At 41.6% G+C, this 15,029-nt stretch overlaps 1 protein-coding gene across 1 annotated transcript in view; it reads right to left on the minus strand.

Moving 5' to 3' along the window:
• Nucleotides 1-137: 137 nt before the first annotated feature.
• Nucleotides 138-15,029, minus strand: part of LOC134535157 (aminopeptidase N-like) — a 121,038-nt gene continuing 106,146 nt past the window's right edge. Inside the window, exons 11-16 of the mRNA XM_063374143.1 lie at nt 13,656-13,936; nt 10,371-10,570; nt 7,501-7,668; nt 5,273-5,416; nt 4,183-4,264; nt 138-3,430 (exon numbers count right to left, since the gene is read on the minus strand). Coding sequence (XP_063230213.1) covers nt 3,269-3,430; nt 4,183-4,264; nt 5,273-5,416; nt 7,501-7,668; nt 10,371-10,570; nt 13,656-13,936 — 1,037 coding nt within the window. The 3' untranslated portion in view covers nt 138-3,268. The remainder of the gene's footprint in view (nt 3,431-4,182; nt 4,265-5,272; nt 5,417-7,500; nt 7,669-10,370; nt 10,571-13,655; nt 13,937-15,029) is intronic.

Genomic DNA, 15,029 nt, shown 5'->3' on the forward strand with positions numbered 1-15,029 from the left:
GCTCATGCTGCTATTAGTACATTAAAATAAATAAATAAATAAATAAATAAATAAATAAATAAATATATATATATATATATATATATATATATATATATAACAAATTAGGAATTGTAAGCCATAGATGCAAATTAAAATACCTTAAACAGTAATAAGTTTAATTGTGGAAATTAATAATTGATAAAATCTTGTGAACAGAGATCACACACACATTTAAGACTCGTGTACATACACACACTGACACATGCAAGCTTACCATTGGAATATTGTTACAGTACCACATACATAATTACATTTACAGAGATTTTGTTTGTTTGAGAGTTTATTCGGCAATGCCTTGACGCCCTGCAGTACCCAGGTGTAGCATGCGGAGAGACTATAGCATCCGTGGCCAGGCGAGGGGACTTCACACCACTCTATGCTGCCTGCCAACATTTCTGCCTGGGCTTCGAATTCTCGCAGACTGGAACACTTGTGTGTGATAAATGACAAGTAGAAAGTATTTGCAGCACAAACTTGCGGCGGCACAAAGCCTTCGTACCTGCGAGCCGGAACAGACGATGTTAGGGGAAACAAAGGAACAGAAAGATGCCGATTTATATTTGAACAATTTTTATGCCGTAACAATTATGTGTCCTTCAATTTTGAAAATTTGAGCTTTGTTTAGTCATGATTAGAGACAAATTTTACTGTTTTATTTTCAGCCCAATTTTGTTTTTGAAACAGAGGATTTCAGTGTTATTGTTTCTATTACACCTGTTTTTTTTAATACTTATTCCATCAAATAGGGGTAAAATTTATATGCTACATTTTTTTAGTAAGTATTTGTGGTTTAAAAAGTGATTCAATGAGAGATGCACAATAACATAAGTTAATTTTTTCTTGATAGATTCTCGTTGCTACAATTTTTTTCCGGTAATGAAGACATTCCTTGAATTTCAAACGTTAAGAGATTACTTTTTATGATTTGAATTAAGTTTTAATTAAATGCTACTTAATTCCATGATATATAGAGTATTAACTTTCATTTCGGTGTGTTACGCTGTGTTTTGACATGCTTTTGGGTGTTATTTAAGTTTAATCGCAATATAGTCTTGTCCCTAGTCACAATATATAATTTAATGGAAACCATGAACTTAATAGTGACCAAGTGCTACAAAAATGGAGGTATTAGTCTATGGAGAGCGTGTCTATTCTGACATTTAAGGTAATTAGATAACAAAACAAACGCTAGCATCTGTGAAATAGTTCGAAAGGAACTTGCTAGGAAGAATCGTAAAAATGCTATGTATCATGTAGAGCATATTTTTCAACTAACGTAACACATCTGCAAGGAATTAGCGTAAAACTTCATCATAACCAATAATTGATTTGCTGTCCATATAGTAAAGGGGAGTGAGGATTTGTTCTCATTTTGACTTCAATGCAAAGATTACACACACCAAATTCCCTACTTCATACCTCCATGGTTACAAATAGTTTACACAGCAAAATCATTGGTGGTTAGTACTGAATTAAATTCTGCGAATGGCTGCAACTGTAATAATAACTAACAATAAATTTAATACATACTGTTATGGTTTTCTGAAAATCTCTCGGGGCCAATCTCACCACGAACGATTTAAGATTTTAAGCTAAGCTAGAGAACACTTAAGCAAAGTTTAATGACGAATTTCATTTCACAGACTAATTACCAGATTTTAAGATATATACTCAAAGCTCAATTTTAAACGCCTAATTTCTGGCGTTCCACTTCTTACACAAAGATTAACAGATAGCAAAATGACGTAAATTTCCTATAACTTTTAAGCAAGATGAAATTAAATAATTATGATTGAGATGATAAAAGATTTCAATGCGTTTCTCAAATTGAATGAAGAATGTGTTTAAGAAAAGTAAACTGATTGAAAAAATTTTAATTTTTTACTTATCTCTCGGTACACGATAATATATTTGATAAGTAAACTAAGTATGGAACTAATTTATTAATTTATTAGTATTACAATGACCCTTTCTATTTATTCCACAAAGATTTATACAAAATGCTTGAACATTTTCGTGAATGAAGTATTTTGTTAATTTCTATCTCTCTCTCATAATGCAGTTGGTGAGACTGCAGGCTCAACAAAATTTGCAACAGCGTAGTTTACTGCGATTGCAATTTAATGGGTTTAATACTGTGGATTACACGCGAGGGATAGTGTAGAATATTATTCCCGTGAAACAGGCTACAACCGCCAACATGTGGCTGTGTTGTCTGTGAGCTGTGATGTGATGTGTTCTCACGGGCACTTCTTGAGTGATTAAATATTTTAAACCACTGTGTAAGTGATGGCTGCACGCCATCATTTAGACAGGCTGGAAACACATTTCGTGAAGCTGCTAATGAAAATAAATTTTGCAGTGCCCACAAAAATAAACCACAACATTGTGCATGATTGTGGCCGTTAAAATATGCAAAGCATTCTGTGGTTGAAAATTTAACTGAAACGCCTGTATGCTACACAAGGTAGTTGAACATCTGTCACAGCAGCCTACAAAATTAATTATGAAAATGTGCAATGAATCCGTGAAATTTTTTTGTGCAACCTGGTCAGTGACTATTGCTTCGTCGTCTCTCCCAGCGGTTTTAATCGTAAGTTGTATTAGGACCATCTTGAGACGCTGGAGTAGGTAGGTGATGTTTTAGTTGTAGTGTTTTGAAAAAAGTTTGTAGGTTAAGGTGAAAACCACATAACACATTTTCAAATGTCAAGTGAGTCTGTTGGTAGTGTTGGCTGCCCACCACACTTCACCCAGGGATGGCACAGCCTCGCTGACGTGGTTTCTTCGGTTCAACAGTCAGTTGCCGCGAATCCAGGAGATGCCAAAAGAAGCACCCCCGGGATGAAGGGGTCACTCCGACTGCGTGGAACTCTTGCACACCTAAAATGCCACTGCCCTTCGTAGTTCGGTTTTACGGTACAAAAATATATAATATATCGTTTCTTTTTCCCCCTAAGTCGTAGCAAAAACTCCGCCGAGCTTGAAATTGAAAAGATTTTCTGACGACACAACTGCACCAGGAATGTAAAGGAGTATGTTAATTATTCAAACAGATATTAAAAAATGGTTCTGGTGGTTGCCTATTTTTTTAAGTTCATAAAATGTTGGTCCGGGATGAGAGGGTGGCGGCCGAGAGTCGCTGGGGAGCGGCGCGGCGCGGGAGGAGGCGGAGGGGGCCAGCGCGCCCGTGAAAGACTCGGCGAGACGTCCTCGGGCCAGGCGGCTAACTCGCGGGCGCGGCCGTGACGCCGGCCAGCCACTCGGTGATGGGCCGGTAGTTGAGCCTCATCCACTGCACGTTGGCGCGCGCCTGCTCGATGGCCTGCTCGACCGCGCGGGTCGCCGTGCTGAGCTCGTGGCCGTGCGCCTTGGCGAACCTCATCAGCTGCAACACGGGCCGTGCCGGTGTCACTTCCCCGGCTCGACGACGAGCGTGTTGAATATTTATAACTTTATACAACACACACACCACATAGATACACATGCACACACATGCATGTATTCATAAACTCTCATATCTATGTGTTTGTGTGTGTACACATGTCTACACAGAATGAGTCTGAATTCGACCAACAACTTCGGCTGCAAGTTCATCACATAAAAATATGTTGAGAAACATATGAGACATATGGTTATAAAGTACTTCCGCAGACCGGCGTACACAAGTTGCAGCTGAACCAGAAGTTTTTTTTTTTAAATAAATAAGAAAATATTTATGATGAAACGCCAAGCGTCTGAGTAACGTCTAACTGAACAAAGTTCTACAAACACTGTAAGTCTTGTTGCTAGAGTGAAATGATGTAATTGAAATAATTTATTTCCCACAAATTATTTGAACGTTGATATATGACAAACGTATGAACTTGTACTATTACATTTATTTAACTTAAAGACATTAAAAAAATTTTGAATTTGTGCTTTGTCAAGTCAATTTTTTTTTAAAATTTTACTTTATATCACGATTTTACTACATTTTTGTGTTTCGTATAAATTTTGTCGTAAAAGTGTGTATTGACTTGTAGTATGATGTTATTTCGGTTTTATAGCAATTCCACGATAAATTCTTGTTCTTACTTATTACATTCCCAAGCAACAGAAGGCAGGGCTATTTAGCCATCATCTGTAGATATTACTTACATCTTCCAGTTCAAAATCTGAGTTGATTTTCCTTGTGGAACTGCGGACAATGTTGTTGATGGTGAAGAGTGACGATCCTAAACTGAAAAATTGAAAAAAGAATTGCATGTGCCAAACATCTTCCACATTAGCTGGATAACAATAAAAGGGCACGTGTTAGTGCAGTATTTTTTTTATTATCGCTTCATTAATTGGGTTTTTGAATAAGTTACTGAAGGGCAACCCATTATTACGCAACTTGAACAACTTACGTGATGTCGGAATGCAAAGATGTGAATACAGGAGTTACCTGAGAAAAATACTGTGAAACATATCCAACATACCTACGTCATTTTCCTTAGAGTAACTATAAAGTATTAAACTATCGAAAAGTGGAGAAAAGAGAAGGCTTTAAGTAGGGGATGTAACTTACGTTCAATAGAATGAAGGGGTGAATCTGCAATTCACCTTTCTCACCTCAAAATTATACTGCAGCGTAAACTCAATTTATATTCATTGGATGAACAGTATAAGTTGAACCTGTTCATTTTAGAAGTAATTTTTTTTTTTTAGTTTGATTTTTTATATATTTACTGTGCTTGTACTCTTTGGATGCAAATAGAAACCAGGTAACATTTTAAGGTTAAAACATTACAAGTCTTAATATTAATATAACGCTTTGTGGAAGAAAAGTTATCAGTGTCCATCTCAATCTAACAATGCATTTCATAATGTTCCAAAGTTTGTACAAAACTGGCATACTCGTAATCATGTCTTTCTATGACTTTTTATTTTTAGTTTTTGAATTGTTTTTTAAATCAAATTACAAAACTTTTAGGGGCCTACTGAGGAAAGCCCAAAAATTCTCGTAAAATATATACTATTCACAGTTTGACATTTGTGTGAATGTTAGAGAAAACATTAAAAAGCACATTTAAGTCTGCCAAATTAAAAAAAAAGTCTAAATACCATAAGTGCTAGTTCTATAAATTTTTGACGAATCCTGGATACACCCTCAAAAGTTTTTCGCCCCAAAAAACTCCAGCTTTCTTGCATCCTTTTTTATACGTGTACTCTCAGACAGTGTCCGTCAAGACTCTGGGAGACTCACTACTCGCGGATCTTGTCCCACTTGCTGCGCAGGAACTTGTACGCCAGCTGCTGGCCAATAGGGTTGTTGGCGACGGCGGCAAACACCCGCGCAGCATCCTGCTTGCGTATCCCCGAGTTGTCCGTCATGGACCAGTCAAGGTACCTGCGGACACACGGTCGTGAGGGGTGTCTGGTTCCCCACGGAACCGGGATGATCTGAAATTGGTTTTTTTTTTTTTTGCGCACGACAAAATAAGAATGAAAGTGTGATATGAAGTCATTTCAATATTTTCATCGGCGTAGCAGTTTATCCTTGCCTAGTGCGTGCCTACAAGGTGACAGCTCTGCAGCAATGCTGTTTTGGCATGTGGTGGAAGGGCTGTGAAAGTGTATCTTATGCAGGGCTCCAGAAAATGTTCAGTGGTAAGAAATCGGACTTGCATTTCCAAGGAGGAGGACACCAATCCCGGTCCGACCATCTTGTTTCGGTCGTCTTTGTTTCCCGAAACACTCGGTATGCTCGGATGGTTTCTTGCCGTGAAACAATGGTCGATTCCTTACCCGATACCTCATAGCTTGAGTGCTGCTCCCAACTCTGAATGACCTTGTCAACAAGACGTAGAGCCCAACGTGAAATAAAAAAATCATAATATTTATGTAATAATCATTAAGGGGGTTTTGAGCTGCCAGTGCTTAAAAGCTGAATACAAGGTACAGTAATTATGTGTAATAAATATGATTTGTAGTTATAGCTTGTAAACCGTTTTTTTTTTTTAAATTATTTCTAGGCTTAATTAAGTGGTTACAGTATTAACAATAAGTTGCAATTCCTAGCCTGAAATATTGGATGAAATAGTCTATTTCTGCCAGCAAGAAATAACGAAAGCTACACTAGTTATAGAAAGTCAACTTGCAAGAAGCATCCAGTGTCATGTCTGTACTTCATGCGGAAAACAGCATCTCTCAGTTGCTGGCCGGGAGGACAGAGTTGCCAGATTTCCTGTGCAGGATTTCCGTACCAATAGCATATAAATTTTTCGTTAACTTCAGAATCTATTTCCGTGCACACGCAAGTCTTAATATGTTTATCTAGTAAAATGGGAGGTCTTAAATCTTGGGGCCTCGGCCATGCCTAATGTAGAGACCCGAAAAATTTGCAGATTCATTTCGCGATAGGCTAGAATACAAATACGTTTGCCTTTTTTTGTTGCTTCAGTGATTTGGCTGCAGTTTCTGTGAAGGACTCTGGGCCAATGAAAAACCTTCATCAAAAGAAGTAGCGAATCACGAGCATCCCAGTTAACATGTGTCAGTAATCAATGAGGAGATGTAATTTGCTTAAGTGCATAGAGGATCATTGAGTCATTCCTAAAGGTAATTCTAATTGGGAATTTTCCCGGTCTCTACAGATTAGAGATTTTGACAGATTATTAAAATTCAATATAGTCTTACAGGGAATTATATTGTGGAAATGTGAAAGGTAAGCCACTAGGAAATGAGTAACACTGTACTGTATGAAAACTGTCAGTAATGATAAATTTGGAGTGAAATGAAAATGACGGCAATGTAGTTACGCAACCTAGCTCGAATAGGGAAAATCTGGATTCCACATGACAAAATCTGGATGCAGGCGACTCGACTGGTGTTGGACTAAAGGCTTTTCCTCTATTACTCAGTTGAGAGTGCATTCATCACAACGTTCAACATAACTTGATCAAAATACAAAGCAAAAGGTCCACCATACTCCCGTATGTAAAACTGGTCGTCATGACCATAAACTGTGTTTCATCTCTTATGAGTGCATACACAACAGTAAATATGCACTTAAGTTTTCCTCCGACACTTTAAGTTGAAATGATACCCAATGGTGTGAATAATCAAATGGTAAAGTATGACTAAGCAATAAGGCTTCTAAAAAATTATATATTTTTTTATTCAAATTGAATTTTCAATTATTTATGAATATTGAGTATTTTTCAAATCAAACATTAACTTGCAGTGAAACTTTTATTTTTATACTTCACAGTAGTCCAAGAAAAATGAAAGAAAAAAAAGAGCAATAGTTTTGGAAAAATAATAAAGAGGTGTAAATTGAAGGAAAACATTAAAAAAAAACCTGGCAGTGTATTTTATTTTGGAATGTCGAGTCAGACGCAACATCGTTCACGAACGTGGAATAGTTTCAGGAACACTAGCAGACCCCTGCTACTCGACGGGAAAGGAAGCGGACGGAGGTGGCGTACGGACCTGCTGAGGATCCAGGTCTCGCGCGAGCAGCCCAGCGCCCCCAGCAGGATGTCCTTCTCGGAGCCGACGTTGGTGTGGCGGTAGCGCTGCCACGCGAAGTCCCACTCGTCCTGGCCGCCCTCGCGCAGCGCCGTGCAGTACACCACGCTCTTCAGGTTCGCGGAGATCCTGCGGGCAGCGGTGATTGCTCTACAGGGGCGCACGCACAGCCTGGCGGGTGTTGCGGACTGATCTGCTCCCAGCACCGACTGTACCAGGCTCTACAGGAGCGCACGCGGAGCCTGGTAGAGGCAGGCGGGTGTTGCGGACTGATCTGCTCCCAGCACCGACTGTACCAGGCTCTACAGGAGCGCATGCGGAGCCTGGTAGAGGCAGGCGGGTGTTGCGGACTGATCTGCTCCCAGCACCGACTGTACCAGGCTCTACAGGAGCGCACGCGGAGCCTGGTAGAGGCAGGCGGGTGTTGCGGACTGATTGGCTCCCAGCACCGACTGTACCAGGCTCTACAGGAGCGCATGCGGAGCCTGGTAGAGGCAGGCGGGTGTTGCGGACTGATCTGCTCCCAGCACCGACTGTACCAGGCTCTACAGGAGCGCACGCGGAGCCTGGTAGAGGCAGGCGGGTGTTGCGGACTGATCTGCTCCCAGCACCGACTGTACCAGGCTCTACAGGAGCGCACGCGGAGCCTGGTAGAGGCAGGCGGGTGTTGCGGACTGATCTGCTCCCAGCACCGACTGTACCAGGCTCTACAGGAGCGCATGCGGAGCCTGGTAGAGGCAGGCGGGTGTTGCGGACTGATCTGCTCCCAGCACCGACTGTACCAGGCTCTACAGGAGCGCACACGGAGCCTGGTAGAGGCAGGCGGGTGTTGCGGACTGATCTGCTCCCAGCACTGACTGTACCAGGCTCTACAGGAGCGCACACGGAGCCTGGTAGAGGCAGGCGGGTGTTGCGGACTGATCTGCTCCCAGCACCGACTGTACCAGGCTCTACAGGAGCGCACACGGAGCCTGGTAGAGGCAGGCGGGTGTTGCGGACTGATCTGCTCCCAGCACCGACTGTACCAGGCTCTACAGGAGCGCACGCGGAGCCTGGTAGAGGCAGGCGGGTGTTGCGGACTGATTGGCTCCCAGCACTGACTGTACCAGGCTCTACAAGAGTGCACGTGGAGCCTGGTAAAGGCAGGTAGGATTTGCAGATAGATTTGCTCCCAGCACCGACTGTACCAGAAATTGTCTGGCACCTCTTTACAAGATGCATTTAATGTCAAGTGTACTCTGTCGATAAACCAATCATACGTATTGATGGACACTGATCCTTATCTCTCTGTCATTACATATTTTTTTATTTTTTGTAATTCCCCGAACTATAAGAATTTTTCAATTTTGACATTAATTTGCCAGCTCATAATTGGAAGTGTTCAGAAAGAAAGTAATTATTCCACCAGACAGTTGACAAGTAAGATTACAACTACACCAGTGAAGTATCTGCCAAGATGTGTCCGAAGTTATGCCCAGTGTCCTTTTGAGTTTTATATTGTCATTTAAATAGATTAATGTTTTGGTAGAATATTTAATCCTTCCTCCTGAGGGCAACAGATGCTGAGGGGGAGATATAGGAAATTTGACATATTGATTTCAACAGTTTTAATACTATGAGGCAGAGATAACACACTCAGGGAATATAAAAGACAATAACATAGGGGTTATTGACAGTATTATTACAGTTGTAGTAACAAATACTAAGTGCTAGAAACTTCACAGGGGAAACTATTGTACCAGCCAGTCATTTTTTAACTCCAGATGTTCCACTAAATTTTTTATACAGTAGGTACTGTAACTGTATTTTGACAAAGCCAAATTACGAAAATTAAAGGATCTATATTGTTATAGCTTAAAATAATATTCAAATCAAGATGATGTTTCTGGGTTCCTATCTGACTCCTTTAGCTCTTTGATTTTATCACGGGTCAGACGAGAAAACAAATAACTGAACAGGTGCAGTTCCAGGGCAGGACAAGCCAGAGCCACATGTAACAGGACCCCTATTTTACTACTCGACGCACCAGTAAAGTAAAATAATTGTCAATAATTGTATAAAAATATTGTATTAGGTAAACATAATTTAGTTAAATTTTAATAACGTTAAGTTAAATATTTTTTTAATACTTTAATGATATAAATAAATTAGCAAAAACATCATCGAAATTTAAGTTTGTGATTAGTTTGGAAATGTTAATCTAAAGAGTTTTTTTTTTGACGTGACAACGTCTAATATATCGATGAATGCCGGCTCCACGCACAAAAAAGTGTCCCGTTACCCACATTGTCCCGTTATGCTGTGTCCCGTTACGTTCATTGTACGCTCGCGTCGCATCTATCTCTCTTCCACTCGATTGGAACAACCATCGATTTGACTTTTTCGAGGCACATTAAACTTGAAACACTCCCATTCGTTTCCTCCTTTTCCTATCATCAACTTATCCTTAACAGAATAACACAGATTGGAAGAAGTTAAATATCAAACGTGTATAAATGTTACAGTTAAAATAATCTCTACGTTAAAGTTATAAACATTATTTGAATTAATGAGTGCAAATAAAAGTAAATTTATTAATTAAATTGTAGATTTCATTTCACTCCTTCTTTGTATCTGTACAAAATAGTGATAATTCAATAAAAATGATTCAATTTTATTTGTAAAAGTATGCAATCATTTCATCAATGTTTTGTCATGACGTTGTCACGTTAAACCATCGTCTGTGAACCGACTTTACAGACAACCCATTTTTTTTCCAGGAGCCCTCTGTCCTGCAGGGTCTCCCCGGCGCCCTCGGTGGAGCCCAGGGCCGCCGGACGCTCGGCACTCACGGGTTGTTCTTGTCGGGGTTGGGCGTGCTCCTCCAGTTCTGGAACTGGCGCTTGCTGTTGAGCACGCAGTCCTCGTAGCCGAGCGTGCACGCCCAGTTCAGCACATTGATGCGCTTGTAGACGGTGAGCTGCTGGTCGCTGGGGCTGTCCGTGAAGCCGGTGTGTTCGTACAGCTGCTGTATCAGCTGCAGCATGTACATCTGCGCGAACACACACACGGCACGCAGCTAGATCACAGACAGCGAGCAGTGACAGGGGGCTGTCCGTGAAGCCGGTGTGTTCGTACAGCCGCTGTATCAGCTGCAGCATGTACGTCTGCGCGAACACACACACGGCACGCAGCTAGATCACAGACAGCGAGCAGTGACAGGGGCTGTCCGTGAAGCCGGTGTGTTCGTACAGCCGCTGTATCAGCTGCAGCATGTACGTCTGCGCGAACACACACACGGCACGCAGCTAGATCACAGACAGCGAGCAGTGACAGGGGCTGTCCGTGAAGCCGGTGTGTTCGTACAGCCGCTGTATCAGCTGCAGCATGTACGTCTGCGCGAACACACACACGGCACGCAGCTAGATCACAGACAGCGAGCAGTGACAGGGGCTGTCCGTGAAGCCGGTGTGTTCGTACAGCCGCTGTATCAGCTGCAGCATGTACGTCTGCGCGAACACACACACGGCACGCAGCTAGATCACAGACAGCGAGCAGTGACAGGGGCTGTCCGTGAAGCCGGTGTGTTCGTACAGCCGCTGTATCAGCTGCAGCATGTACGTCTGCGCGAACACACACACGGCACGCAGCTAGATCACAGACAGCGAGCAGTGACAGGGGCTGTCCGTGAAGCCGGTGTGTTCGTACAGCTGCTGTATCAGCTGCAGCATGTACGTCTGCGCGAACACACACACGGCACGCAGCTAGATCACAGACAGCGAGCAGTGACAGGGGCTGTCCGTGAAGCCGGTGTGTTCGTACAGCTGCTGTATCAGCTGCAGCATGTACATCTGCGCGAACACACACACGGCACGCAGCTAGATCACAGACAGCGAGCAGTGACAGGGGCTGTCCGTGAAGCCGGTGTGTTCGTACAGCCGCTGTATCAGCTGCAGCATGTACGTCTGCGCGAACACACACACAGCACGCAGCTAGATCACCGACGGCGAGCGGCCACAGGGGCCGGTCCAGGAATCGGACGGATTTTTTTTTTTTTGCGCAATGTGTTATGTGTTATGGTTCTTTAACCTTTATTAGTGTTTTGTCTGTTTTGTTATTATCACTGCTAGTGTGTGGTACTCTTGCTCTCATTTGCTGGCCATCTGTAGATGTTTTCCTCCTATGGTACCGACGGAGGTGGGAGTCCGTACACTGGTAGTGATGATAACTGTGTTCCTGTTATTGCATGTAGTGCCTGCCACTGAAGTCTACGACCGTTGGTGGGCATGTGACAAATTCAAAATAAAAATAAATAAAAATAAATAAATATCTTTGGTTGGCTACACGCCTGTTATATTGCGACAGGGTGGCTGCTAACATGTACTCGGTGAAACGAGCACTATTGTTTTCTCAGAGTCGATGAAACATATAGAAAAAAAAAAAAAACAAGAATCAAAGTTATAGTTTTATATCTTTTTCGCAACTTGATCGCCCTACTTTAACAAAAAGGTTTATTGGATAATTTTGTGTGCCTTTCGTTGACAAACCTGTGTTTTGATGTTAAATCAACATCCTAAATTCCAAAAATTATTTGTCAAAGACTACATTAAATCCAACTTTAAAAACAGGCAAATTACACCTGTTCCACTGACTGAGATGGTGCAGCAATAAAACATTGGACTTGCGATTGGGGGGAACCCAGGTTCGAATCCCGGCCTATCCGTCCGGTATCCACGTCCTGGTGTGATTTCATTCTAAGTCATCTTATAATTGAGAGCCCTCTTATTATTTTAGCTTACTTTTGAGTTGTTTTCATATTTAAGTTGTCATATGTTTGAGGTCGTGGCACACTTAAGTACTAATCATCCTATATGACTGATAGATATGATGTTTAACATTAACAAATTTAAATTTATTTTAAATTCCTAATTTTTTTCATTAGAAAAATAATGATTCCAAAATAATGCAGCTATTTTGTATAGAACAAGCAAACATTCTTTAGACATTAATTTAACTTGAAAATTTTCATTTCATTGACTTTTTAAGTAAATTTTTTATTGAAAATAAATATGCTGGAATGGTTTGCACCGCTGAATATTCACATTGTTCCAGCAATATTGGAAACAGGCCTGCTCCGACAATGCGGGGCCATCGTAAAGGAGGGGGGGGGGGGGGGGGGGGGGGGCAAAATCTCTGGAGCCCGATCAACAAGGAGGGACCATTTGAGTTCCAAAATAATTTTTTTTGGCTTGTAGTTACCCTGACAATAGGGCAAAAATCACAATTATATTTCTAATAAAATTCTTTGGAAACCTTACAATTTATGTAATTTTATACAGGTCACGTTTACAGTTATGGCCAGGGTAATTTTAGTTTTTATTTTTGACGTGATAACGTCTTATAAATCGATGAACGCCGGCTGCACGCACAAAAAAGCATGACTCATTGTCACGTTCCGCCTGAGCCGAGCGTGCAAGAACCGGCCAACCACCGTGAGAGAAAATCTTCTATAATATCAAACAGGTTAAGGCAGGCTTTTTAACTAATTGTTCGTGATTATATTTAAAGAAATTGTTGAAATTAGATTTGCAAAAACTGTTAAATAATAATTGAAAATTAAAAAGTATGCAATTTTTGATCAATGCTTTCTTATGACGTTATCATGTTAAATTATCGTCCGTAAACCGACTTTACGGACAACCCCATTTTATTTTTTTTTAAATGGTGGGGTTTGAAAAAAAGATACATTGAGTAATGGGGAAGGGGCCACTGGGCCGTTAGTTCCTGTGGACGGCTCTGCCGACAACACATCTGGACCAGGGGCGTAGCCAGGGGGAAGTTTTAGTGGTTCAACCCCCCCCCCCCCCCAGCACCAAATCTTTATTTAATTTCTTATTCATCACTCAAACAAATTTCATATTAAAATTAATAAAATTTTTACCATTACAATATTTAAATTTAAGTACCAAAAACTGCTAAAATAGCACTATTTTACACCTTAAAATCTAAGGACCTCCGGACCCCCCGCTTTAATACGGGGGGGGTGGGGGGGGGGTGGGCATGCTTCTTAACACTCCCCATACACAAATCCTGGCTACGCCACTGATCCGGACGGGAAGACCGCGCCCGGCACTCGCCTTGAACTTGTCGTAGCCGCCCGTCTTGACCAGCATGCCGTCCACGTAGCCGAAGGCGTTGAACGCCGCCTTCCACGGCAGGTACTCGAGCTCCGCGGAGAGGTAGCGCGTGGCGTCGAGCGCGACCGGGTACGCCAGCAGGCCGGCGCGCGCCAGGTTCAGGGCGTCGTCCAGCAGCTGTGCCCGGTTGATCACGCCCACCTGCTCGAACCTGTCGCGGTCCATCAGGTGCTCGATCAGCAGCCGCCAGTTCCGCTCATCGTAGTTCACGCGGTAGAAGCCTGAAGTCAACACACGACGGCTTCATGGCTCAGGTTCATTCTCGCAAATACTGTTTACTGTACCAAGATGTAGGTACAAATATAAGACTTTTCAGGCTAGAAAATAATGCACTGTTTAATGTGCCTGACTTAACATTTTTTACAATTTTTTTTAAATATCATTTTAAAAATGTCTTATTCCTCATAACTGGTAAAAAAAAAAAGAAAAAAATTACCTTGTTAATGCACAAAAAAAATATTTTTTACTAATTTTCACTTAATTTGGCTCTTTTTGCAGTGTTTGTTATCATTAATTTACTCCAATAGTGAACCTATTAAATAAAATAATATATAATGACAAACAAATTTTATTTATTTTTGGTTTGTCAAAAGTGCAGTTTTACTAAATTCATTGTTATCTTTGGTTAAGTATTAACTTACAAAAAAATTTTTATTAATGTATCTTTCTCGGAAAATGTAAAGTTTTGTAAGTGGGTGCATGCTGGCAAATGACGTCTGCTGAAGTGATCCAAAAGAGTGTGGGTGTTGATGACGAACGACACAGATGTACAGACGTGCAGGTTACGAGTTGGGGGATCCAGGGAAAGATTCAACCATGGCCCGTTGCAAGGAACCTAGCACTTGCCGAGAGTTGAGGATGGATGTACGGCCCGGGAATCGAACCCAGGGTCTCCCAGATGTGTTTGCTCGTGCCTGGTGATAAGAGTAGACACTAGTTCTTGGAATGTCGCAAGTCTGCTGTGCACGGACTCATTTGTCACTGTGCTGTCATTTTATTTTCTGTTTAAATTCCTTCCATGAAGTTCTCTATGTTGCCTAAGCATGGAACATTTTATATCAGAATATCGTCGCTTAGCAAACAATACCGCCTGAAATTAAAAAAAAAAATAGACTTTTTGATTTGGTCCAATGAGGGACTATCGACCTGAGAAGCGTCGAATCACAAGCTGCCCAGTGGAGACGCCTCACAATTCAGTACCCAATGAACACGTGTGTTTGCTTGAGAAGTGCAGAGGATAATGGAGGCTATCCTAGAGGTCATCGAATCAGCGAATTTTTCCGGTCCCTATTTATAGCTAGGCGATGTGTGCTT

This window comes from Bacillus rossius, chromosome 8, assembly GCF_032445375.1.
Source record: "Bacillus rossius redtenbacheri isolate Brsri chromosome 8, Brsri_v3, whole genome shotgun sequence".
Lineage (NCBI taxonomy): Eukaryota > Metazoa > Arthropoda > Insecta > Phasmatodea > Bacillidae > Bacillus > Bacillus rossius.